At 38.4% G+C, this 27,987-nt stretch overlaps 2 protein-coding genes across 5 annotated transcripts in view; both read left to right on the forward strand.

The window, feature by feature from the left end:
* Positions 1-8,471, forward strand: part of LYRM7 (LYR motif containing 7) — a 34,493-nt gene extending 26,022 nt beyond the window's left edge. For 2 of the 3 annotated variants that reach the window (XM_054488139.1, XM_063665480.1), the window contains exon 5: positions 2,576-8,471. In XM_054488139.1, coding sequence (XP_054344114.1) covers positions 2,576-2,646 — 71 coding nt within the window. In that variant the 3' untranslated portion in view covers positions 2,647-8,471. The remainder of the gene's footprint in view (positions 1-2,575) is intronic. The other variant, XR_010126477.1, reaches the window with a different exon arrangement.
* A 4,392-nt stretch (positions 8,472-12,863) lies between these two features.
* CDC42SE2 (CDC42 small effector 2) overlaps positions 12,864-27,987 on the forward strand; it is a 184,453-nt gene continuing 169,329 nt past the window's right edge. For both annotated transcript variants that reach the window (XM_054488147.2, XM_054488146.2), the window contains exon 1: positions 12,864-13,221. The gene's annotated coding sequence lies outside the window, so the exon portion shown is untranslated. The remainder of the gene's footprint in view (positions 13,222-27,987) is intronic.

The following is a 27,987-nucleotide window of genomic DNA, read 5'->3' on the forward strand; positions in this document are numbered from 1 at the left end:
GAGAAAAATTAAATCTCTTATTTAAACCAGCTTATTGGACTTTGGTTATTCAGAGCTGAACATACTCTAAAATGATATGGGTGTATTTAACCATTTATTTTTCCATTCTCCCATAAAAGTCTTGTTCCACTTTTGTAACACATGACATCATACTATAATTTGTTGTTTGTCTAGCTGTCTTTTCCATTAGATTGTGAGATCCTTGAAGCTGAAGAGACTATTATATATTCACCTTCATATCTTAATTTCTTGATGTAATGTCTGGCATGATATAGGCACATATAGGTTTGATAAGTGAAACAAATTATTACCATTGTTAACAAGTTAAAACGCACACTACAATTTATTCTCTGATGAAATCTCCATAGGTTTGGTAAAAGCAAGTGAGATATAAACAATGGTTAAATAATACTTATTTAGCTGGTTTTCATTTCAGTAAGCTAAATTTATCATCTGGCTAATAAAAGCACTATTTTTAGTCAGACCAGTTCTTTTTTAATTAAGTGAAATATTCAGTTTGCCTTTTGGGTTGAATTTGTTTTAGTATTGTCTTCTGTCTTTTTTTTTTTTTTTTTTTTTGAGAGAGAGAGTCTGTCTCCCAGGCTGGAGTGCAGTAGCATAATTATTGCTCACTGTAACCTCAAACTCCTGGGCTCAAGCAATCCTCCTGCCTCAGCCTCTTGAGTAGCTAGGAATACAGGTGTGCACCACCATGCCTAGCTAATTTTTAAACAATTTTTTGTAGCGACAGAGTCTCGCTGTGTTTCCCAAGCTGGTCTCAAACTCCTGGCCTCAAGCAGTCTTCCCACCTCAGCTTCCCAAAGTGCCAGAATTACAGGCATGAGCCGCTGCGCCTGGCCAGTGTGTGTGTGTGTGTGTGTGTGTGTGTGTGTGTGTAAATATATATATTTTTAAAATATTTTTATTTTGAAATAATTCAGATTTACAAAAAAAGTGCAAAAGTTGAAGGGTATAAGAATTTCCTTTACCCAGATTCTACAAATGCTAACATTTTACCATATTTGCCTTATTGTGTTTCCCTCATTTTTTTTTCCTGAACTTTCTGAGAGTAAGTTGCAGACATACTACCTATTTACCCCAAAATGAACATTTTTAGAATTATGACAGCCCATTTGGGTCTAGATCTTCTGGAGAAATACTTTAGAGTATATTTTTTAAAGATACTTCAATATGTATTTCCTAAATATACAAGGACATTCTCTAATGTAACTGCAATATAATGACCAAAACCAGGGTATTAGTATTGATGCAATGCTATCATTTAAATCTTTCCATTTGTCCTAATAATGTATTTTATGGCAAAAGGAAAAAAAAATTCCCTGTGGACCAGTGTCCTATTGGGGATCACACATTGCATGTAGTCATCATGTCTCTTTAGTTATCCTTAATCTAGAGCAGTCCTTCAGTCTTTCTTTGTCTTTCATGTCCATGATGTTTTGAAAAGTATAGGCAGGTTATTTTATAGAAGGTCGTGCAAGCATTTTTTGATTGATAGCTCATCTAGGTTAAGCTCTTCTAGAGAAAAGAAGAAGAAATCAATGTATCTCCTCAAAAATTTGGAACTTTTTTTTTTTTTTTTTGAGATGGACTCTCACTGTGTCCCCCAGGCTGGAGTGCAGTGGCACCATCTCGGCTCACTGCAAACTCCGCCTCCCATGTTCAAGCGGTTCTTGTGCCTCATTCTCCCGAGTAGCTGGGATTACAGGCATGCACCACACACCCAACTGATTTTTTTTTTTTTGTATTTTTAGTAGAGATGGGGTTTCACCATGTTAGTCAGGCTAGTTTCCAACTCCAGACCTCAAATGATCATCCCTCCTTAGCCTCCCAAAGTTCTGGGATTACAGCCATGAGTCACCACGACCGGCCAAAAATTTGTATCTTAAGAGCTTTATCTTGACTCCAGCAAGATGTCTTACCTAGGACTCAACAGGTTTTTGTTGTTGTTTTATGATATTTCTCAATGTGGGCACTATTGGCATTTTTGACAGGACAGTTCTTCACTATGCCAAACTGTACCACACATTACAGAAGGTTTAGCATCCCTGGCTCCTGCCCACTAAATTCCAGTAGCATTCTCCAGTTGATATGACCACACAAAACACCCTCTTTTAAGAACGATTGTTATTTAAAATTTAGAATCTTTAAATTAGGAGACCAATCTTGCTTTTCATATAGTAGATAGTATAAGCAAAATTTCCCATTGTTTTCATTATCAGTAATTGGTAATTAAATGGCCAATAATAGAAGTTTTAGCTGAATTCTCTTCAGTTATTTGATTTGCTATATTTAATGATAAAGGGTTAAGTGGATCATATATGTTTTTATATAATCTGAAATGAGAATGCTATTAATTCTAATTAGAGTCAAGGATGCCACCTTAGATATCAACTGAAATAAAATATCCCTGGAAGATTTATCTTAAAACTAGATATTTTACTATTTTAAATTTAAATTTATCTTAAAACTAGATATTTTACTATTTTAAATGTCCTTGCATTTAATTCTAATTTTAGTGATGTTAATTATTCTCTTTTTTTTTTTGTTCTTTCAGAACTGGTCCCTAGGAAAGACCTTCTTGTAGAAAATGTGCCATATTGTGATGCACCAACTCAGAAGCAATGAATTTTCTAGAATACAACAAGTCTTTGTACTTTTTAACTTTAAAATCTACAACTCTGGCAAAAGTCCTGGAAATGCAGACATTTTCCCTGAACTGGCATATTGAAAATGAATGAATTACAGAATAGCTTCATATTTAAATTTCATGTTAAAAGGTCATTACTGAGAACTAAAGAACATAATTAAGTATTTCTAAAGGAAATTAGATAAGAAAACATTTCATTTTCATTGAAAATCAAATTTCATAAAGCAAAATAAATGCTTAGGGAGATATATTCAATCTTTGACCTTGATGAGTATTTGGTCTTACCATAGCTATTTGAGAATGTGGTGCTTTTACAAATTGGTGAGTTTTCCTGCCATGTGAAATGCAATTATTGCATTTAAATTGTTAGATTAAAATGATATTTAGTCCTGAAAAATATTAAATTGGTTAAAAAAATCACAGTGTATGCCAGCTCTCTACAGAAAGTGGCCTTTGTTTTCTAAAGCACTGGGATTATTTCTGTAGCTAATATGTAATTGCACAGTTTCTTTTTAGAGATAGAGAGTATCTCTGTGTTCTTATGAAGACATTTTTTATCAGTTTTCTGAAAATAGATGAATAAAATATTATAGTCACCTAAGGTCACTATGGAATAAAGAAATCCTAGTTTAAAGAGGAAATAGTGGCCCTTGATCAAACTATTTAATATGGCCTTAGTAGAATTAGCTGTATTTAGACCAAGTTAGACTTTACTGTGAAATGTAATAGGTGGCTACATTCTCGTTTTAATTAATGAAACTTAAATGGCTTCTCTTCTTCCACATGTCCTGTCCTTGACAAGATGGGCAGTATCACAAAAGGTCCTGGCATTCTACCATCTAACACTAGGAACTGTAAAATCCTGTTTAATATTCTTCTTGTTTCTCTTTTATCGGTGTATCTTTGCCATGCTATTTTCTCAGTGAGTAGTATGTTTTCTCCCATTCACTGATAAATTCTCTCATTTGATGATGATACAGGGTTTTTAATTTTTGCAAGATTCTCAATGCAAGCATTATTATGTATCTAGAAATTATACCTAGAGAAAAATGAAAGTTGTTTCAAATTTGAAATTTGCCCTTTTAAGAGAATGCTGAATGTCATCACAGTATATAATCACTATATAAATGTGCTGACTTACAGTTATTTTAGTGTCTATATGACATATTTTGAGGAAAGTTGGCTGACGTTATTTAAATTTAATATACTATATTTTAGTGTTATTGAACATTTTATCACTGAGCTTTTTTTCTTTAACCTGAATTCCCTGGTTCCATTTTTCATTCATATTAATCTAAATAACTCCAGATTTCTTTCTTATAGTCATTATTAGTAGCAGATGAGATTAATAATTCACATGTTTATTAAAGATAGTGGCTTAGAGATTTTAAGATATATTGATATAGGCCCGGGCGCTGTGGCTTACACCTGTAATCCCAGCACTTTGGGAGGCTGAGGCGGGCGGATCACAAGGTCAGGAGTTCGAGACCAGCCTGGCCAATGTGGTGAAACCCCGTCTCTACTAAAAACACAAAAATTAGCCAGGTGTGGTGGTGGGCGCCTGTAGTCCCAGCTACTTGGGAGGCTGAGGCAGGAAAATCGCTTGAACCTGGGAGGCGGAGGTTGCAGTGAACCGAGATTGTGCCACTGCACTCCAGCCTGGGGGACAGAGTGAGACTCTGTCTCAAAAAAAAGATGAAAAAAAAGATATATTAGTATAGATAGGTAGATATGATATTGTACTTTCATGCCATAAGACTACACAATAAAGTTCCTGAAAGTTCCTGGCTGGGCGCAGTGGCTCATGCCTGTAATCCCAGCACTTTGGGAGGCCGAGGCAGGCAGATCACCTGAGGTCGGGAGTTCTAGACCAGCCTGACCAACATGGAGAAATCCCGTCTCTACTAAAAAAAAATACAAAATTAGCCAGACGTGGTGGCACATGCCTGTAATCCCAGCTACTCGGGAGACTGAGGCAGGAGAATCGCTTGAACCCAGGAGATGGAGGTTGCGGTGAGCCGAGATCACACCATTGCACTCCAGCCTAGGCAACAAGAGTGAAACTCCGTCTCAAAAATAAATAAAGTTCCTGTGAAGTATATAAACATGTCAACAGCAGGCTTGACTGTCACAAAATTCTAAAAGATGTGGTACTCTGTTCTTATATAGCATATGCTAATTTATTTATTTATTTTTTGAGATTGAGTTTTGCTGTGTCACCCAGGTTGGAGTGCAGTGGCACGATCATGGCCCACTAAAGCCTTGACCCCTGGGGCTCAGAAGTTCTCCCAACTAAGCCTCCCAAATAGCTGAGACTAGAGGTATGTACCACCACACCTAGCTATTTTTTTTATTTTTAGTAAGGACAAGGTCTCATTATGTTGGCCAGGCTGGTCTCAAATTCCTGAGTTCAGTTGATCCTCCCACTTCCCAAAGTGCTGGGATTACAGGTGCTGAGTTCAGTTGATCCTCCCACCTCCCACCTCCCAAAGTGCTGGGATTACAGGTGTAAGCCACCTCACCCTGCCTATTCTTATAATCATATGTTTATATTTCAAATGGATTTTAACTGGTTATTTAATAGTTTAATTAGATAAAGTAATTCATGGCTGGGTGTGGTGGCTCACGCCTATAATCCCAACACTTTCGCTGGCTGAGGCAGGTGGATCACCTGAGGCTGGGAGTTCGAGACCAGCCCGACCAACATGGAGAAACCCCATCTCTACTAAAAATGCAAAATTAGCAGGACGTGGTGGCACACACCTGTAATCCCAGCTAGTCAGGAGGCTGAGGCAGGAGAATTACTTGAGCCAGGGAAGCGGAGGTTGCGGTGAGCTAAGATTGTGCCACTGTACTCCAGCCTGAGATAACAAGACTCCGTCTCAAAAAACGAAAAAAAGAAAACTTTTTTACACATGGGTATCTCACCATGTTGCCCAGGCTGGAGTGCAGTAGCTATTCATAGGCACAGTCATAGCACACTGCAGCCTAGAATTTCTGACCGCAAGCAATCATCCTGCCTCAGCCTCCTAAGTAGCTAGGACTACAGGTGCATACCACCATAACCAGCTTTAATTAAATGTTTTTTATTTGGTTATTTTTTTTTAAGTTTTCTGTATTCACACAAGGGGTTGCCCAAATATAATTTTGCTTTGACTATTGAGAACTAGTGAAAGTGGGGTATATGAATTCTAATTGCAAATATCCAGGCTCAGAGGCCCAGCAGGACTTTCTAACACAATCTTTTAGCGGAAGTTAGAAATGGTATATAGCAGGAGAGTCACATTTGAGAAGCATATGTAGATTAGAAGCTGGGGGAATATGGCAGGTAGTTTGTACAACATCTAATTCAGAACATTAAAATTAAGATTTTAGTCAAACAGTGTTTAAGTTAGCTCTTATTTTCCTGTAGATGCATCTCACAGCATCAGTACAATACCAAAAAAACACACAAGAATAAGAATATGTGGAATTTCTATACCTATTGACAAAGCACATAATTTAACCATAAACACAAAGCCATAAGTCAACAAAGAAATGAAGATTCCATTTCTGAAGGCGAATTTTCTGAAGTCAAAGTGGATACATGCAAAATTAATATAGTTTTACTGTATATCAGTTGTCACCAATCAGAAATGGAAAACAGATCCTATTTATAATTGCAAACAAAACTATAAAATAGACTTTTTAAAGTCTGGGAGTAGACTTTTAAAATAAGCTATAACACTTAAAAAGGAGAGATATACTATGTTCCTAGATAGGACAATTGAAAATTCTGGAGATGACAGTTTTTCAAAAATTTATTGAGGCCAGGTGCAGTGGCCCACGCTTGTAATCCCAGTACTTTGGGAGGCCGAGGTGAGTGGATCACCTGAGGCTGGGATTTCGAGACCAGCCTGACCAACATGGAGAAACCCCGTCTCTACTAAAAATACAAAATTAGCCAGGCGTGGTGGTGCATGCCTGTAATCCCAGCTACTCAGGAGGCTGAGGCATGAGAATCGCTTGAACCCGGCAGGCGGAGGTTGCAGTGAGCCGAGATCGCACCATTGCACTCCAGCCTGGGCAACAAGAGCGAAACTCCATCTCAAAAAAAGAAAAAACATTTATCGAAATCCCAACAAATTGACAAATATATCCACATAAAAATATAAAACGTCTGTATTCTGTGAAAGCTACTATAAATAAAGTTTAGAGAAAGTTATTTGCCACCTATGTCATGATTGAAATAGTTAATTGATCCTGTGAATCAATTAGCAAAACATAATAGAAAGATGGGCAAATGATACAAATAAATTCACAAAAGAAAAAATACTAAGTCTCTCTAGTGATGAGAGAAATGTAAATTAAAATGAAACATGTTTGTTCATTAAGTTGTCACAAGTTAAAGAAACAATCATATCCAATATTTGTAAAGGTTGTAAGACTGTAGTCATATCATTTTTAAAGGAATATAAATTATAGGGCCTTTTGTTTCTTTGGGTTTTTTTTTGTTTGTTTATTTGTTTTGTTAGAGACAAAGTCTCTCCATGTTGTCTAGGCTGGACTTGAACTTCTGTACTCAAGCAATCCCCCCAACATCATTAATAGCTGAGAGTAGAGACTCCAGCCACCACACCTGACTTTTTGAAAGGAAAATTGACATCATCAAAATTTTAAATATATTCAGTCTATTTCTCAAAAACTCAAAGAATACTAATAAATGTGTACTCAGATATATGTACAGAAATTGCTGTAACATTATAATTTTAAAACAATTTAAAACAGACTAAGTTTCCAAAGTTAGGGTACAATGAAAGAAAAGGTGGCTTATTTATACTCTGGAATATTTTCCAAAAGTTGAAAAGGATGAGGATACACACACACACACAGATTGGGTATCCCTAATCCAGAAATTCAAATGCTCCAAAGTCCAAAACTTTCTGACCCACCAACATGACTGATGCTCAAAGGAAGTGGCCACTGGAAGATTTCAGATTTTCAGATTTGGAATGCTCAGCCAGTAAGTATATAATGCAAATAAGCCAAAATACAAAAAAAAAAAAAAAAAAAAAGAAATCTGAAACACTTCTGATCCCAAGCATTTCAGAAAACGGATATTCATCGTGTGTGTGTGTGTGTGTGTGTGTGTGTGTGTGTGTTTAAGCAGGTATTGCTAGAAATTCACTTATATACAAGAAAATTATTTTTGTGTACATATTTGCATATACATGTACAAATGGGTAGAAAGGATACATGATAAATGTTAATCGGGGAGGAAAAGAGATTTAGGGAAGGAAGCAGTAAATGAGAACTTTTATTCTGTTTACTCCTGTACGTTTAAATATTGTTTACAGTGAGTATATCAACATGTAAGTGTTAAAAGACAATAAGCTACTAGTGATTTTTAATATAAAATTAATTATAAAATATTTTAAATATTAGCAAATAATATAGCACACTCATGAACCTAATTCCCACGTTTGATAGCTATTACATTTTGCCATATTTGTTTAAAGGTCTAAGTCATAAAATCTTATAAAGCTAAACCCCACCCTTCTCTTTCTCCTCTCTCCAGGGATAATTACTGTTTTATAGTTTGTGGATATCATTCCCATACTTGTGTTTATACTTTTACCAAGCGTGTATGTATTCAAAAAACAGTTGTTTTGTGATTTTAAAATGTAAATGAATGGTGTTATGCTCCATGTATTCTGCAACTTTTCATCATACATTAGGTTTTGGCGATTTAGCCATAATTTGGCATGAATTCAGGTCTTTTATGTTTTATTCCATTGTAAGAATAAACAAGTTTGTTTATTCATGTCTCTGTTGATGAGTGATAGTATTGTCTCCAGTTTTTTTATGTTGCAAACCGATTTGCAAAAAACTCCAGCACGTAGATTTTTACACCCATGAAAAAGTTTACCTGGACATACACCAAGGAGCAGAACTGTTGAGTCCTAGGGTATGTGCATATTCAGCTTTTCCAGAAATTTCTAAATTGCTCTTTAAAATAGTTGTACCAGTTTACATTCCAATTGACAGTGTGTGAAAGGTCCCATTTCCCCACATCCTCACTGTTATGTATGATTTTTCTTATTGTCAAACTAATGGGTATAAAATGGTATATTGTTTTAATTTGCATTTCTTAATTACTGGGGAGGCAGATCGTCTTGTCATATGTTTATTGGCTATTATGGTTTCCCATTATGAATGTGTGTCTCTGTCTTTTGTCCTCTTTTCTCTATTGGGTTGTCTGGCTTTTTCTAACCAATCCTTTATATATTCTGGGTACTAGTCGTTTGTTAATTATCTTTTTCCAATATGTGGCTTGTCTTTTAGTTTATGATAAACTTGACTGGGCTAAGGGATGCCCATATAGCTGGTAAATATTATTTCTGGGGTGTCTGTGAGGGTGTTTCTAGAAGAGATTAGCATTTCACTTGGTAGTCTCAGTAAAGAATGTCACTCTCACCAATGTGGGTGGGCATCATCCAAGTTTTTGAAGTCCAGACTAGAATCAAACGGGTGAGGAAGGGCAAATTTGCTCTCTCTGCTTGAACTAAGACATCTATCTACTGAGATCACTGCTCCTGGTTCTCAGGCTTTCAGGCTAAGACCAGGACTTACACTGTCAGCTCCCAGTTCTCAGGCCTTTGGACTCAAGCTAAATTACACCACCAGTTTTCCTGGTTCTTCAGCTTGCACATGGAAGATTGTTAAACTTCTTAGCTTCTGTAACTGTGTGAGCCAATAGCTTTAATGGATTTCCTCTATCAGTCAATACATAGGTATAAATATACATATATCCTATTGATTCTGTTTCTCTGGAGACCTTGACTAATAACTATGTTGAAAACAGAGTAGGTTTGTGAAGACAGAGGAGTTCTGGACATGTCTTGATTGAGATGTTTATTAAATATCGAAGTGGAGATGTTAAAAGGACATTGGATATAACATCTGGAGTTCAGTACATGATCTGAGCTGGAGATATAAATTTTGGATTTATTAGCATAGATAAAATACTTAAAATCATGACATTGGGTGATATCATCAACAAATCTATTATAGATAAGAAGAAAGTTCAAAAATTAGGTCCTGGGGTGCTCTGATGTTAACAGATTAAGGGAACAAGGAGCAACAAACACAAGAGACAGAACAGGTAAGGTAAGGATGAATGAAAGGTAGGATTAAAACGAGGAGAATGTAGAGCAAAAGTTGGCAAACTATAGCTCACAGAGACCAAATCTGACTTGCTGCCTTTTATTTGTTTACATACTGTCTACGGCTGTTTTCACACTGTAGTCAGTACAGGCAGAGTTGAGTAATTGCAAAAGAGATTATAAGGTCCTCAAAGTTTAGAGTTGCTATCTGGCCCTTTTCAGAAAAAGTTGGCTAATCTCTGGTATAGAGTCCTGGAAACCAAGTTTCACTGAAGAGGAAATGATACCCTTTGCCAAATGCTACTGAGAGGCCAAGTAAGATTTAGATTAAAACTTGCCTGTTGGATTTAGCAACATGGAGGTAACTGATGACTTTGGCAAGACAGTTTCAGTGAAACAACTGGAGAAACACTGAAGGCTCATGTTGATTCTCCCCCAAATTGATCTCTACATTGACTGTAATTGAAATTAAAATTCCAGTAAGATTTAAGGAACTAGTAAAACTCAAAAATGTATGAGGAATAATAAAGGTCCATAAATAGCTGAATCAGTCATAACAAAGATTAAAATTAGGTCTCCATATCCAAAAAAATTTGATCCATACCTCATACCATACCCAAAAATTAAATAAAAATCAATATTTAGAACTAAATGTAAAACCTATGTGAACCCCCAAAATTTGAGACAGGTCTCACTCAGTTAATTTAAAATGTTTATTTTGCCAAGGTTGAGGATGCGTGCTCATGACACAGCCTCAGGAAGTCCTGATGCTATGTGCCCAAGGTAGTTAGGACAAAACTTTGTTTTATACATTTTAGGGAGACATGAGACATCAATCCATGAGAGACAAAGGCAGCATTCTTTTGAGTTTCTGATTAGCCTTTCCAAAAGAGGCAATCAGATATGCATTTATCTCAGTGAGCAGAGGGATGACTTTGAATAGGATGGGAGGCAGGTTTGCCCTAAGCAGTTGCTAGCTTGAATTTTCCTTTTAGCTTACTGATTTTGGGGGCCTAAGATATTTTCCTTTCACACTTAAAACTACAAAACTGCTTGAAGTAAATGAGAAAAATCTTTGTGACCTTTTTTAGGAAAAGATTTTTTAGATACAACGCTAAAAGCATAATATATTTTTAAAAAACTAAACTTCATAAAAATATTTTGCTCTGTAAAAGTAACTATTAAGAGAATGAAAACACAAGCCACAGACTTTGAGAAAATATTTATAAATTGTGTATCTGATAACTTTTACCCACAATATATAAAGAACTTTCAATAATAAGAAAACAACCCAATTTTAAAAATAGATAAATATTTGAACAGACACTTCCTCCAAAAAGATACTTAAGTGGAAAATAAGCACTTTTTTCCACTTGAAAAGTTGTTCAACATCATTAGTCACTGGAAATTAAAAATTACAATGAAATACTACTATATACCTATTAGAATGGCCAATATTAGAATGGCTGACCATACCAAATGTTGGCAAGTCTTATGCCTCAGTCTCCTTAGTAGCTGGGATTACAGGCATATGTCACCACACCTGGCTAATTTTTGTATTTTTGGTAGAGATGGGTTTCACCATATTGTCCAGACTCATCTCAAACTCCTGACCTCAAGTGATCCATCTGCCTCGGCCTCCCAAAGTGCTCAGATTACAGGCATGAGCCACCACATCCAGCCTGGAATTTTCATAAATTGGTGATGGGAATGTAAAATAGCAGAACAACTTTGGAAAACTGTTCACCTTCTTTCCTTTTTTTTTTTTTTCTTCTGAGACAGAGTCTTGCTTTGTCACCCAGGCTGGAGTGCAGTGGCACAATCTCAGCTCACTGCAACCTCCACCTCCCGGGTTTAAGCAATTCTCCTGCTTCAGCCTCTTGAGTAGCTGGGATTACAGGCGCATGCCACCACACCAGGCTCATTTTTATTTTTATTTTTATTTTTTGTATTTTTAGTAGAGACAGAGTTTCACCATGTTGGCCAGGCTGGTCTTGAACTCCTGACCTCATGATCTGCCCGCCTTGGCCTCCTAAAGTGCTGGGATTACAGGCGTAAGTCACCGTGCCTGACTGTTCAGTTTCTTAAAAAGTTAAACACATACCTCACATATAATCCAAATTTTCTACTCCTAGTATTTACCTAAGAAAAATGAAATAATTTTCTATACAAAGATTTATTTATAGTAGCTTTATTTGAAATGGCCAGAAACTGGAAACAACCCAAATATCATTAACAGATGAAGGGATAAATTGTGATATATCCATACAAATCCAAACCACGGAATACTTCTGAGGAATAAAAAGAAACAGCAATAGCTACATGCAATGTCATGGATGAATCTCAAGATATTTATCCTGAATGAAAGAAACCAGACCAAAAAAAAAGGTGTATGTATATTGTATGACTCCCATTTATATGAAATTTTAGAAACTACAAACTAATTCATAGTGTTACTGGCAGGTGCCCTGGATTCTTGCAATCCCCCAGTATAGAAATCAAGAGAGATCACCAAACATAGCAGCAAAGGAAACTTTATTCAGCTTGTGCACAAGGAGCTAGCACCATGAAAGCAAAAGCAATGGGCTGCCTGAGGGTAGCGTGTGGATTAGTTTTAATGAGTCTCTCTATAGGGAAGGGTTGGGTCAGGGCATGTATGGGAGGGTTTTTTCTAGCACTTGCACAGTGGCTGTACATGCTTCTTCATACATCCTATGTAGCATTAGCATTTTAAATCTTCATGCCCTGGGTGTGATTGTTAGCACTGAAATGAGGAAGGGGTAACTGTAGGTTGGAGATGAAGTCTAACTGCACATGCAGAGCCCTGGGGAAGTCCCTAGCTCCCTGAGGGAGGAAGTTGTTTTTAATAGTTTCTTAGGCATTTTGTTACTAATTGGCTGAGAGGTAAGCTAGCACTTAAGCAAGGGGCTTTTGTTCTTTTCCTCCAGACCACATTAAAACGGAACCAACCCGCCTACCTATCTCAATAGTGACAGAAAGCAGAACAGTGGTTTCCAAGAGATGAGGGCAGGGGGACAGGTGGGTGAGAGGAATTAAAAATAAGCATGAGGAAATTTGGGGAGGATGATATGGTTTGGATATTTGCTACCCTCAAATCTCATGTTGAAATGTAATCCCATTGTTGGAGGTGGGGACTGGTAGGAGGTGTTTGGATCACAGGCACGGATCCCCATGCATGGCTTAGCACCATCACCTTGGTGATGAGTGTGTTCTCGCTCTGGTAGTTCATGAGAGACCTAGTTGTTTAAAACAGCTTGGCACGTCTCCCCATCTCTGTTGCTCCTGCTCTTGCCCTGTGATAAGCCGGCTCCTTCTTCATCTTCTTTCATGAGGCCTCATCGGAAGTGGAGCAGATGCTGGTGTCATGCTTGTACAGCCTGCAGAATGGTGAGCCAATTAAACCTCTTTTCTTTATGAATTACCCAGCCTCAGGTATTCCCTTATAGCAACGCAAACAGACTGATAACAGAGGTGCTAGAGGCAATTTATTTTAACATATTTGTCAATCTCCTTAAATTTAGTTCCACCTTGCTTTTAACCACTTCCTTCTATTAGTCATTAACTTTTCACTTTACACTAAATGCTTACTAAAATATAATTACATATTCAACATTTTCTTTGTACACCACTGCTTCTTGAATCCTTCTTCCTTTTTGAATTCAATTTCCTCCTTCTTGAAGTACATTCTTAATAGTTCTTTCAGTGAAACTGTCCCTAAAAATATTTATCTTCACCCTTACTCCTGAATAATAGGTTGGTATAGAATTCCACATAGGCTTTATTTTCCTTTAACACTTCACAGATAATATTGCAGTATCTTTTACCCTCTCATTTTGCTGCTGAAACGTCTGTTATCTCTTTGCAAATTCTTTTGGCTAATCCACCTTTTCTTTATGATTGCTTCTAAGATTTTTGTCTTTTCTTTGGTATTCTAGGTAGAGGTTTTATTTTTATTTATCCCACTCAACACTTGGTCTACTTCATCTTACTGAGGATTTATGTTGTGCATCAATTCTAGAAATTTCTCATCCATTTTCAAATACTACCTCACAAAAACTCTCCAGTCTTTTTTTTTTTTTTTTTTTTTTTTTTTTTTGAGATGGAGTCTCACTCTGTTGCCCAGGCTGGAGTGCAGAGGCCGGATCTCAGTTCACTGCAACCTCTGCCTCCCAGTTCAAGTGATTCTCCTGCCTCAGCCTCCTGAGTAGCTGGGACTACAGGTGTGCACCATCACGCCCAGCTAATTTGTGTATTTTTAGTAGAGATGAGGTTTTGCCATGTAGGCTAGGCCATCTTGAATTCCTGATCTCAAGTGATCCGCCCTCCTCGGCCTCCCAAAGTGCTGGGATTACAGGTGTGAGCCACCACACCCCGCCGTCTCTATTCTTTCATACAAGAATTCTTGTTGGGCACCTCTCACTGTGCTTCATTCTGGTTAATTTACTTAATTTCACAAATTTGGTACCTGCTGTAATTCACTACTCTCCTCAGTTGTGTCTAATCAGCTGTTTATCCACCCCATGTATTTCTCATTTAATTTCATAAATCTCATTTAATTTTGTTTTTTAATTGCTACATTATTAGAAATAAGTTGTTAGGAAAATTCATTGTTCCTTTTTTGCAGTGATTTGTTTAATTTTGGTTCCTCATTTATTTCATCATTTAAAGATTCTAATTTTATACTTTCTTTCAGAATGTCCTAACCTATCAAGTACTACATGGTCAATACTCCTCTTTGTTCACCTCACATTCTTTCCTCATGTGTCTTGTCATTTTTTATTGTGGGTACATCTTGAATGGCAATTGTTAATTCTATGAAGACACATTGAGTTGTGGATTGTGGGAATGTCCCTCCAAATAGATTTTTGTGCATGCCTTTGCTAGGCACCCTGAGGGTATCTTGGAGATTTCCATACCACACAAATCATTTAAAATTAAATTGCCTGGTGCAGTGGCTCATGCCTGTAATCCCAGAACTTTTGGAGGACGAGGCAGGAGGATTGCTTGAGCCCAGGATTTCAAGACCAGCCTGGGCAACATGGCAAAACCCCATGTCTACAAAAAAAATTTAAAAATGAGCCAGGCTCGGTGGCACGTGACTGTAATCTCCGCTACTGGGGGGCTGAGGTGGGAGGATCATTTGAGCCCAGGGAGGTGGAGGCTGCAGTGAGCCATGATGGCACCACTGGACTTCAGCCTGGGTGACAGAGTGAGACCCTATCTCAAAAAAAAAATAAAAAGTAAAGTAAAATAAGTTTATTTAATTAAATTTAAATAATTTAAATCACCATGCGTGGCAGGGTTTTTTTTTGTTTTTTTGTTTTTTTGGTTTTTTTTTTGAGATGGAGTCTCACTCTGTCAGCCAGGCTGGAGTGCAGTGGCGCGATGTTGGCTCACTGCAACCTCTGCCTCCTGGGTTCAAGCAATTCTCCTGTCTCAGCCTCCTGAGTAGCTGGGACTACAGGAGCCTGCCACCACGCCCAGCTAATTTTTGTATTTTTAGCAGAGACAGAGTTTTACTGGATTGGTCAGGCTGGTCTCGAACTCCTGACCTCAAGTGATCCACCCGCCTTGGCCTCCCAAAGTGCTGAGATTACAGGCATGAGCTACTGCGCCCGCCATGGTGTGGCAATTTTTATCTCTCACCAGTGATTTTTTCCGCTACCCAAAGTCCCTGGAACCTTGCTGTCCTTAGGCTTATGGATAGAGTTTCTCATTCCCCTTTCATGGCACTTACAGGTCCTAGCTTTACACCAAGCCAAAAACTTAGCTCTACTCTCTGCTACACTCACCACTTACGGATATGTGTAGCTGTTAGGGTTTATTTCTAAGTTCCCTAATTACCTCCAGGACTACATCAGTGTCAGTGTACAGTTACACACCACTTTGGCTTTCAGATCTCTTTTCTTTCTGGCATATGGGGATTTCCTTTCTTGTGAGTTCAACCATGTAGTACGTGCCAGAATACAAAGAAATAACAAAAGATTAGTGGGATCATGTTAAAAGGACACGGAGGTCAGATCGAAGGAAGACTTGCTGATCAAACATGGGGCAATTTATGCATCAAAAATAATAATGACCATGATAGACCAGCACATTGTATTAAAAAAAAATAATAATCCGGCTGGCAGTGGTGGCTCACGCCTATAATCCCAGCACTTTGGGAGGCCGAGGTGGGTGGATCACCTGAGGTCAGGAGTTCAAGACCAGCCTGACCAATATGGTGAAACCCCGTCTCTACTAAAAATGCAAAATTAGCCGGGCATGGTGGTACATGCCTGTAATCCCAGCTACTACTCGGGAGGCTGAGGCAGGAGAATCACTTGAACCCAGGAGGCGGATGTTGCAGTGAGCCGAGATCGCGCCATTGCACTACAGCCTGGGCAACAAGAGCGAAACTCTCATCTCAAAAAAATATATACATAATAATAATAATCCATTAGTTCATAAAGATAAAGAAAGAGAGAGAGGGAAAAGGGGGAAAGCTCTTTTTTGTTCTCCAACTTTTAACTTTACTCTAGCTTTGAAGTTTTTCAAAATAAAATGTTGGAGGAAATTAAAATTGAATCTCATACATAATTTTGTTGTGGGTAGGGTTCTATTAACTTAGTCTACATGTTGCCAAACTCAGAATTCCAGATACCAATTTTTTTTTCTTTTTATTTTCTTTATTATTGTTATTATTATTATTATTTTGAGACAGGGCATTGCTCTGTCACTCAGGGTGGAGTGCAGTGGCACAGTCGTGGCTCACTGCGGCCTCAACCTCCTGGGCTCAAGTGATCCTCCTGCCTCAGCCTCCCAAGTAGCTGGGACTACAGGTGCACACCACCACACCTGGGTAATTTTTTTTTAGTTTTGTAGAGACAGGGTCTCACTATGTTGCCTAGTCTGGTCTTGAACTCCTGGCCTCAAGTGATTCTCCCATTTCAGCCTCCTAAAGTTCTGGGATTACAGGCATGAACCACTGCACCCAGCCTGGATACTGATTCTTTTTTGAAGAAAGCAAGTTTCTAATATGTCTTTCTGGCAATTCATTGTTAATATCTCTAGTCTTCTGAGGATAAGAAATCTTACTCAATGAAATGTGATTTGGGCCTTTAGGGTTTTTTTTTCTGCTATAATCTTTTCCCCAATTTCGACTGAATCCAGTCTCTCCGTTTGTTCAACCAAGATTAACTGAATACTTGCCCAGGGTCAGTCTCAAAGATAGGTGCCAGTGATTCAAAGACAAGACAGTCTAGGGTGGAAGACCAGCAAGGAAGTAGGCAATTGCAATGAAACTAGTGCTAATCAGCAACTAAATACAGTGTTTTAAAAATATAAAAATAATGTATTAGAACAAGCTTTGTAAAATATAATAAAAACACAGTATGATGTATTTTTAGTGTCTTAAAGAAATAACCTGGTATGAAATAATTCACACCTAACACCATTTTAAAAAATGTCAATTGGAGATGAGTGCGGTGACATGTGCCTGTAGTCCTAGCTACTCGGGAGGCTGATTCCTTGAGCCTAGGGAGTTCAAGTCCACAGTGAGCTGTGATCACATCTGAGAATAGTCACTGAATTCCAGCCTGGGCAACACAGTGAGACCATATCTCCAGAAGAAAAAAAATTAAAAATATATAAATTGGAAAGAGAAACAGGATTTTGTTTGTGAGGGAGGAGTACTTTGAGGGATCTTAGGCTTCCTGCCACAAACTGCTCTATGTAGCCTTTTTTTTCCCTCTTATCTTTTACTCTGGCAATGGAACAGTAAAAAGTCTACTGTTTTAGATAGGATTCCCAGAGAAACAGACTGATGTAGAGATTTATACACAGGAGCTTTAAATTAGGGAGTCCTCTCAGGAAGGGAGGGAAGCAAAATTGGAGGGAGTAGTTGAATTTCAATGCAGCTGCAGAGGGGGACTGGAGTTGAAATAGCCTTCAGAATTGTTCCGAATTAAGGCAAGGGGACCAGGCTTTTGTTCCCTGGCATTGAGGGCAGGCCTGCCCCAGGGAAGAGACGTAACCTTGGTGAGACCATTCCCGTCAGTGGGGCAACTCTTAGAAAGAGCCATAGCTGTCAGCTTCTGCAGCCAACACTCTCAGGAGCTAGGGAAATAAATGCCTGTTTCTGAAGGGGACATCTGGATGGTGCACAGAATTCACTATACCAAATAAGGCTTTTCCATAATTAGCTCAAATTGCTGAAGCAGGAGGAGCAAAACTGTAAAGCTGAGTGTTTCTCTTCTGGTCAGTAAGGACCTCAGGGACAGTCTGTTACCTACTCAAACCAAAAGAAAAATGATAAATCCATTCAAAAAGAACTAATTCCAAGCTGAGATTCAAGGTGAGTTCATTAAATAAATGTCAGTCTAGCATCACCCGGAGAAAAGTCCACCAAAGAGGGAGAAGGAGACTGAATTCTAGTCACAGCTGTGTTGCTGAAAATAGGTCTCTGAGCAAAGCATTGATCATTCCTGGGCTTCTGTTTCTTTTCCTGTAAAATGAGAAGTCTGGACTAGATGATGCATTAGTTAGAATTATTTTAATTGCAAGTAACAGATACTCGTTTTAGCTAGCCTTTGAAAGAAAGGAGAGAGAGAAAAGAATGGAGGGATTTGTTTAAAGAATGAATTTGTGTCTTGTAGACCTACGTGTTGGAGCTGGGCTGACAGAACCACCTGGAATGCTATGAGCAGTCTAGGGATGCCCTGCACCCCCTAACTCTGCTCTTTTGTCATTCTTCACTGTTGCTGCAGTCCACCTTAGTCTGTTTTTTAGTTTACATGATGAAAACAGCTACTGACAGTCGCTCCTGAGTTTTCAACTCCTCTGCTCAGTAGAGCAGCCACACTCAAGCTAAAATCTCTTTATCTGAATTCTGTGTTGTCTGAGAACAGAGTTCATTGGCCTTGTTTAAATCAAGAGAACAACCTCTCATTCAAAAACCTGTGTCTAGAAAAGGAACTCAGTGGAGAAGTTTCCAGAAAAGATTTAGAGGAATATTTGGCAACCAAGATGTTCACTGTGTTATCTATAAAGTCCTCTATTTTATTAAAGAATTAACTACTTAAGTAATAAGTTTTAATTACTTTCTCACTGCTCTTGAAGTGATGCTTTAAACTGTCTTTTAAAAATTATGATGGTTAATTAAGATATATAAATTGCTATTGGAAATGTGACAATAAATGAGGGAAGCTGAAGTAGAAAACTCTCAGCAAAATTCATTTATAAATTCACTTTTCTGTTTAGACCCGTAACAAAACTGATAGTGTTCACCTGGTAATAACACATCAAGCAGTACACAAAGAACATTTTCAGAGGAGGAAAATGCTTAGTGTTTAAACCACTTGGTAGTTTTTCCTGACTGCTGATTGGTTTATGGCTTAGGCCAATTTCTGACATTCCCTTAAAATAAAAGTCATAGTCTAGGCCCAGCACAGTAGCTCACGCTTGTAATGCCAGCACTTTGGGAGGCCGAGGTGAGTGGACCACTTGGGCTCAGGAGTTTGAGACCAGCCTGGGCAATATAGAGAGACCCGTCTCTACAAAACAAAATACAAAAAATATTAGCCAGGCATGGTGATGTGTCCCTGTAGTCCCAGATACTTGGGAGGCTGAGATGGAAGGATTGCCTGAGCCCAGGAGGTCCAGGCTGCAATGAGCTGTGGTCACACCACTGAACTCTAGCCTGGACAACAGAATGAGAACCTGTCTCAAAAACAAAACAAAACAAAACAGTAACAACAAACATTATAGTCTATAATTAAAAGTATAGCTGTCATAAGGGTTTGTGAAAAGATTGACAGAAAGAGGCCATCGACACAGGGTGAGGATACAGAGATACAGTCTCCTTTAATTTAGCTAGAGGACACAGCTCATCTACACACAGAGCAATGGATGTCGTAGTGTTTCCAATCCTGGGTGCAAACATCCCTAAACTTCAGGTCCCACAAAAATGTCAAGCTGCCAATAAAATGACCTGGGTGTGCGGGATTGTCTAGTCAACTCCTTCAAGAAATCTATTCCCTTCCATCCATAAAGGGAAGTTTATATTACATTAATCCCTCCAAACCATCCTGAAGACTCTCACCACATGACTACCTGAGGAAGGGTTCACTGGGGAAGTTGATATTGATTCACTCAGTCTTACCATAGATACTTAAAAAAGAGCCAAGGTAGCTTAGACTGGGTGAATCAATATCAACTCCATTGAATAATCATCAAGCAGGATCAGGCCAGGGAGCTGCCTGAGATCTATTCTTGTACCAGATTTTCACTGATGCAAGGAAATAGACAAACACATAATTATTTGATAATTTTGGTGGCAGACTACAGCAGGACTTTGACCAAATCTAGTCTTCCACCTGTTTTTGTAAATAAAGTTTGATTGGAATATAAGTATGCCCATTATTTTCATATTGTCTATGGCTACTTTCTTGCTACAGCAACACAGTTGAGTAGTTGTGACAGAGACTATATGGCCCACAAAGCCTAAATTATTTACTATCTATCTCTTTACATAAAAAGTCTGCTGATCCCTGGTCTAGAAACAAAGAAATTAATTTTCCTATGCTATCTGTATTGGCAATTTAGAGCATTCCAAATTTGGCACATAATTATACATAATTCTGCTTTTAAAGGCTTATGTTTTCTGAAAGTGCCTCTCATATAGGCTTGTCTCAAAAGCATAATTTAGAAAAGATGTCTTTTCAACAAACAGTACTGAGTGAATAGGACATCAACATGGGAAAAAATGTTGGACCATGTCTCACAAAAATCCATTTTGAATGGTATGTAGATCTAAACATAAAAGAGAAAACAATAAAACTTTTAAAGGAAAACTTAGGAAAATATCTTCATGACTTTGGGGTAGGCAAAGAGTTCCCATCTATGACACAAAAAAGCATTAACTATAAGGGAAAAAATTGATCAGCTGAACTACATTAAACTTAATAACCTCTGTTTGCCAAAGACACCAATAAGAAAATGAATAGGCAAGCTCTAGAATGGAAAAAGATATGTGTGATACATATATCTGATTTGTATCCAGAATATATAAATACTTCCAACAAATAACATACAAAGACATACATTAGAAAAATGAGGCTGGGCACAGTGGCTCACGCCTGTAATCTCAGCACTTTGAGAGGCTGAGGCGGGTGGATTGCTTAAGCTGAGGAGTTAGAGACCAGCCTGGGCAACATGGTGAAACCCAGTCCCTACAAAAATTGCAAAAATTAGCCAAGGCAGGGTGGTGCATGCCTGTAGTCCCAGCTACTTGGGAGGCTGAGGTAGGAGGATCACTTGAGTCGGGGAGGTCAAGGCTGCAATGAGACATGAATCTTGCCACTGAACTCCAGGCTGGGCAAAAGGAAGACCCTGTCTCAAAAAAAAAAAAAAAAAAAAAAGAGGAAGAAGAAGGAAAGAGAAAAATGAGCATAAGACTTGAGTAGACACCTCACAGAAGGGGATATCTAATTGGCCAATAAACCCATGAGAAGGTGTTCAATGATATTAATCATCATGAGAATGGAAAATAAAACTACAATGCAATATCACTACATGGCCCCCAAAATGACTAAAATAACAAATAATACCAAGGGTTAGCAAGGATATGGAGCACTTGGAATTTTCACATGCTGCTGATAGGAATACAAATTGGTACAACTTTGGAACTGTGCTTGGTAGTATATACTAAAGCTGGACATGTACATATCCTATGACTCAGCACTTGCACTCTGAGGTATGGAATGATGTCCACTGAAAGACATGCACAAAAATGTTCACAATTTGTATTAACCCAAATGAAACAACTCACATGACTAATACAGTAGAAAGAGTAAATGATATATTCATACCATGAGATACTATACAGCAATGAGAATGAAAGTTTGAAAACAGGTAAAATTGATATATAATGTTATAAATCAAGATAGTGGTTATCCTTGTTGTGGGGGAGGAAATCACCTGATGGGGACAGGAGGGGGATCCCCTTCTGGGATGCTGATAATGTTCTGGTTTTTCATCTGGGTGCTGGTTAGATATAGATGTTCAGTTTATGAAAATTTGTTGGTTGTGTGCTTATGATTTGTGTGCTTTTTGTATATTTGTTACACTTTAATTAAAATGCTTATATTTTTAAAAGGCTAAAGCCAATCTATGTCTTAGAAGCCAAGATAGTGGCTAACTTTTGAAAAAAGACAGAAAATGATTACGAAAAAGAACAAGGAATTACTAGGGTACTAGCAATAGTCTACATTTTGATCTAAGTGGAGGTTATGCAATTGTGAGCATTCACTGAGCTCATACACTTGTGATTTGTCTGCTTTTATTTGTTATAAGAAAATGTTGTACTAAAAATGTTATGCTATGAGAAAAATTTTTATTTTAAAATGAAATGTAATTTATGTTAGGTTGTTATATCTTGTTATCTTGACATAGTGACTTCAACATATTACATAGTTGGGGAAAAGCATTTTTGTTATTGATAATGGTATAGATTGCACAAGTAAGTGATAAGCCTACAATCCTGTAATATTTAAAGATTTAAAAATCATCAATAACCATTTAAGTCATGGCAGCTTATATATAAGCCCACATTTGTTGCTTATTCTCAATGTACCTCAATATACTTTTCAGAATAATAAAATTCTGACCCTTTAAACTCAAAATAAAGTCTGGCCATTTTTTCTAGGAACTGTAAGGCTTTAATACTTCCCTCTATGATAGTGAACAAGTAAGATTGAAAAACACAATTCAATGAGATGAGTCATTAACTATTGTACTCAGAACTTGGGCTGCTATAACATCACTTACAAAAACATCATGTTGTGGCTTTGATACACAATGCAGAAAAAGAGGCGAGGCATGGTGGCCCATTCCTATAATCCCAACACTTTGGGAGGAAGAGGCAGCCAAATCGCTTGAGCTCAGGAGTTCAAGACCAGCCTGAGAAACATGGCAAAACCCCATCTTTACTACAAATTTAAAAATTAGCTGGGTGTGGTGGAATGTGCCTGTAGTCGTGGCTAGTTAGGAGGCTGAGATGGGAGAATCACTTGAGCCCAGGGGGCAGAGGTTGCAGTGAGCCATGATTGCACCACTGCACTGCAGCCTGGGCAACAGAGCAAGAACCTGTCTCAAACAAACAAACAAAAAAAGTTGTGGGTTGCCACAGCAACTGTAATATAGATATCTTTTGGAATAAGATTTTGATTACTTCTGCTTGTAATCAGTCTAATTCCTCTATATTTCATGCCAATATGTTTGATCAGGGATTACTGAGAAACACTGAATTTTTATACATGTAAGTTGTCAGCGCATAATGCTGTGGTCATATGCTTACATTTAATTATGCCATTGTTTTAAAAATGACCCTGTTTTAAAAATACTTTTGACCTTTATCTCAGATTTTTGTTTGTTTGTTTGTTTTTTGAGACGGAGGCTCTGTCACCCAGGCTAGAGTGCTGTGGCGCCATCTCGGCTCACTGCAACCTCCGTCTCCTGATTCAAGCGATTCTCCTGCCTCAGCCTCCCGAGTAGCTGGGACTACAGGCGTCTGCCACCAGGCCCAGCTAATTTTTTGTGTTTTTAGTAGAGAAGGGGTTTCACCGTGTTAGCCAGGATGGTCTCGATCTCCTGACCTCGTGATCCGCCCACCTCAGCTTCCCAAAGTGCTAGGATTACAGGCATGAGCCACCGCACCTGGCCAGAAAATATTTCTAAGCAAGCAGCATATAACACTTATTTTCATCTGCAGCATCATAGTTAGCTAAGTGACTTTAGGTCACTTGATAGAATATTCCATTATAGATGTAGAAAACAAGCTAGAATGACAGAAGATAGTATATTATTTGTGATCACAAAATAAATCAAGGCAGAACTGTTACTGGAATTGTACTCAGGATGAGCCATTCACCAGGTATTGTTTTCCTGACAAGTATGCTATGATGCTATGGCCTGATTACTAGAGCACAGTTCAGTAGAATGTGCACGTGTCTATGCACATTTGACCACATTTCCAAGTCCTACATGCTCATCTGTGTGTCTGCCAAACCAAAATGTCTATGGGAGTACCTCACCAGAAACTTTTTTTTTTTTGAGATGGACTTTCACTCTGCCGCCTAGGCTAAAGTACGGTGGCGGGATCTTGGCTCACTGCAGCCTCCACCTCCTGGGTTCAGCCTCCTGCCTCAGCCTCTCGAGTAGCTGGGACTACAGGCACCCACCACCACGCTCGGCTAATATTTTGAATTATTAATAGAGATGGGATTTCACCATGTTGATCAGGCTGGTCTCAAACTCCTGACCTCAGGTGACCCTCCTGCCTTGGCCTCCCAGAGTGCTAAGATTACAGACGCCCAGCCTCACCAGAGACTTTAAATCAAACTTGTCCAACCCGCAGCCCACGGCCACATGCAGCACAGGATGACTTTGAATACTGCCCAACACAAATTCGTAAACTTTCATAAAACATTATGAGATTTTTTTGCGATTTTTTTTTTTTTTAGCTCATCAGCCATCATTAGTGTTAGTGTATTTTACGTGTGGCTCAAGACAATTCTTATTCTTCCAATGTGGCCCAGGGAAGCCAAAAGATTGGACACCTCTGCTTTAGATGTTCTGCTCATCTATTCTGTCTTCCAGTCAAATCAATATTCATCAACACCCTCCTGTATGCAAAGCACAGCAATAGCTACTATACAAAATACCAAAAAAAGTGAGAACTGTGACCCCACCCTCAGAATTCACAATGTAATATTCTCTTGTGTGAGCACATTATCAGTGGAAAAAAAAACAAAACAAAATAAGTGGCTCTAGAATACCCATTCTTTTTTTTCCAAAAAGTTAAGCTTTCTCACACTACTTCTATTTCGGGATGGAGAAGCTTCATGCCTAACAGAGGATCTGACTTATTTGTTTCATTTTTTTTCTCCTCAACAAAGAATTTCTAACACTTACTTACAAAGTTGAATTCTTCTTTCTCATGTTTTCACCTTCATTTACAGCAGTTTTTCCTCTCCCTTTTCCCACTTCCCATTAGCTCTTTTCCATAGGTGAATTGCGTAAATTTAATATTTTGTTAATTGTTAAATGTTGGTATTGAGAAGAATATAGCAAGTTACCATTCATTCATATGTATACCTGAAGTCAGAAATCATTTAAATAATATATGAAGAATATTTAGTCAATATAATTTTAGCATAATTAAACAATTAGCAATGTGAATAAGAAATCACTCCCAAGCCTTTCAGACAGCTCTGACTCATCATTACATAATGCTCACATGGGTGAGTGTTTCAGAAATTGTTTGAATTCATAAGAAAGAGTAGCTAAGTGTTTCTACTTTAATATATCTGTGATGACAAGAAATTTTCACTCAAATTTTACTAATTTGGGATGGAATCTCATAATACAAAAATGAAATGGATTTTTCACAAGCACACAGGAAGTCAGTAAGGAGTTCTTGGCCATCCAAAAGTCTCTAAGTCCTGAGATAGATTTTTATATACCGGTTAAAAGCATCGGCTTTTGCTACAAGACTGCCTGGGCTGACCCCCAGCTTCCTCTGTCCCTCAGTTTCCTCATCTATAAAGGGAGAATGAATAATAGTCCCTACCTGAAATTAATTAATATATTTGAACTACTTAGAACAGTACCTGGCACATTATAAGCACTGAACATGTTAGCTATTCTTTGCATTATTTGATAATGACATTGAACCAAAGAAACTAAGACTTTACTAAATGAAATTTTAAACAAACATAAAATGAATGGAGGTGGAGACTCTCCCATGTTGCTGCACTTGCTTTTGTATTTCTACTGCATGTATGTTGTCAGCTGAGTTCCCTGCAATCTTGTTTTGGCCTCAGATGGCACGCTATCTGCTCCTTATCCAGTTGTTTTATCTCAGCGTCTTCTTTAACAGTGAGATATGCATTGGTGTGGACACAGAAGAGGATGTGAGTGGAGGGCATGGCACACTTCGCTTCTCAATACCATTCCCAGTGATTCCCACAGAAAGACAGATACAATGACAATATCATTTGCTACCTTAATCCTGCCACTTACTCCAGCCTTTGCTTCTGACTCTGCTCCTGCTGCCAAGCTTTCAGCTTTGTCCTAGATTCAAGTCTCCAGCCCTCTCACCCTGAAAGGTATAATGAATGCTGACTGGCTTCTTAGCTAATGTAATTAAATCATTGGCACCCCATCCATTTTCTTAAAATAGCAGATTACTTTCTCCCCTACTTCCAAGCACTGTTTCTTAGCTAATTTGACTCATCATCATCGTATCCATTTACTTAAAAATAGAAAATTGTTTTCTCCCCTTTTTTTACTTCCTTTCCAATCCTATATGGAACTCAAGTGACTATAAAACGTAATTGTTTCTTTCTTTCCTCTAGTCCCACCAGACATTTTAATCTAATATGGAGCATCTTCAGACCATCAGGAATGCCCCTTCTCTAGCTTTCCCCTAAAAATACCTGGAGCATGTTTTCGGTCGTCTGGCCCTTGACCTTCGCTTTTGGGATAAGGCATGTTTCTGCAGGATGAGTACTGGGAAGATGTCTTGGGGGGCACAGCTGCCAAGTTTGAAGCTGTCTTTTCATTGATTCAGGGAACACTGTTGTTTTCTTATGATCAATATCACAACTCAGATCAAAAAATGCGATTTTCTACATAAAATAAAAACTCCACCCAAATTGCTTGTTACCATATATGAACTATTTCTGTTCTGTTTTAAAGCCTATTTCGGTTCTGTTTATTTACTAGATCCTAATTCCTCTCACCCAGTAAAGGACATTGTTCCAATAGTTCCTGCTCCCTAGCCCAATTTTTCACCCTTCACTAAATCATTTCCATCAGCCTCCTACAATGCCATTATTTGTAGCATCTTTAATAAAATGAACAAAAAACTCTTTTTGACTACTTTCCCCTCTATCTACTGCCCAATTTTTTAATAGCTAAACTTCTTAATAGCCATCTGTAAATTCTGTCCTTGACTTTTCCTTTACCACTCTGTCTTGAATTGGCCCCAATAAGGCTTTTGCCCACATGACTCCACCAAAACTATTATCAAAGCCAACAAGTGTCCTCCATGTTGATCATTCCAAGGGTCAATCCTGAGTCCTCATCTTACCTGACCAGCAGCATTTTATGACACTGATCATTCCCTCCTCCTTGTTGCACCCTCTACACTTGGTTGGCAGGACAGCATACCCTCTTGGTTTTCTTCTGTTTCTTCTCAGTATCTAGCTGATTTGGCCTTTACTGTCTAACCTCTCAGTGTTGGAATGCCCAGGCTCTGTCCTGAGCCTGTTTTTCTTCTCTCTCCACACTCACTTTCTTAAAAATCTCATCTGTTTCCTGGGCCATAAGTGTCACCTCTAATCTGACAATTCATAAATGTATTTCTCCAACTCAAGCCTCTCTCTTGAACTCCTGACTCACATATCTAACTATCTAGTCAACATCTCCACTCGAATATCTACTGGGTATCTCAAACTGAATAGATCTCATAGAGAATTCCAGATCTTACTTTTCTAACCTACCTCATCTGCAGCCTTCATGGTAACTGCATCCTTTCATCTGCTCAGGTCAAAAGTCTTAGAGTTAGCTATGAATCTTTTCTCTCTGCCACATCTCACATCCAGTCTGTCAAGAGTTCCTATTGGGTTCTCCCTTCAAATATATGCAGTATCTGACCACCCACCACTTCCTTGGTTACTGCCCTGTTCTGAACCACCATCCTCTCTCACCTGGCCTAACCCAATAACCTCCTCCCTATCTCTCTTCCTCTAACTTAAACTCCATAGTCCATTCTCAAAACAGCAGCCAGAGTGAGCTTTATAAATGTAAGACAGCTGCTATCATTCATCTGTTCAAAGTCCTGCAATAACTTCCCATTTTACTCAGAACGAAAGTCAAAATTCTTACAAGAGGCTCAACATTGCCTCTTTTAAGAGTGAAGCGTGCTGAATGGCCACAGAGAAAAGGGTGACCGCAGCAGATGCAGGAGACAAAGCGGAAGGTCAGTCGAGGCAGTAGGACAAGGCAGCAGGACAAGCAGAAGCAGCATCTGGGTAGAGTGAAGGCATCGGGCCAGCAGCAGCCCATGTGGGGGTACCCAGCAGGGGACCTAGAGGCAGAAGCAGCAGA

The sequence above is a fragment of the Pongo pygmaeus genome, chromosome 4 (genome assembly GCF_028885625.2).
Source record: "Pongo pygmaeus isolate AG05252 chromosome 4, NHGRI_mPonPyg2-v2.0_pri, whole genome shotgun sequence".
Lineage (NCBI taxonomy): Eukaryota > Metazoa > Chordata > Mammalia > Primates > Hominidae > Pongo > Pongo pygmaeus.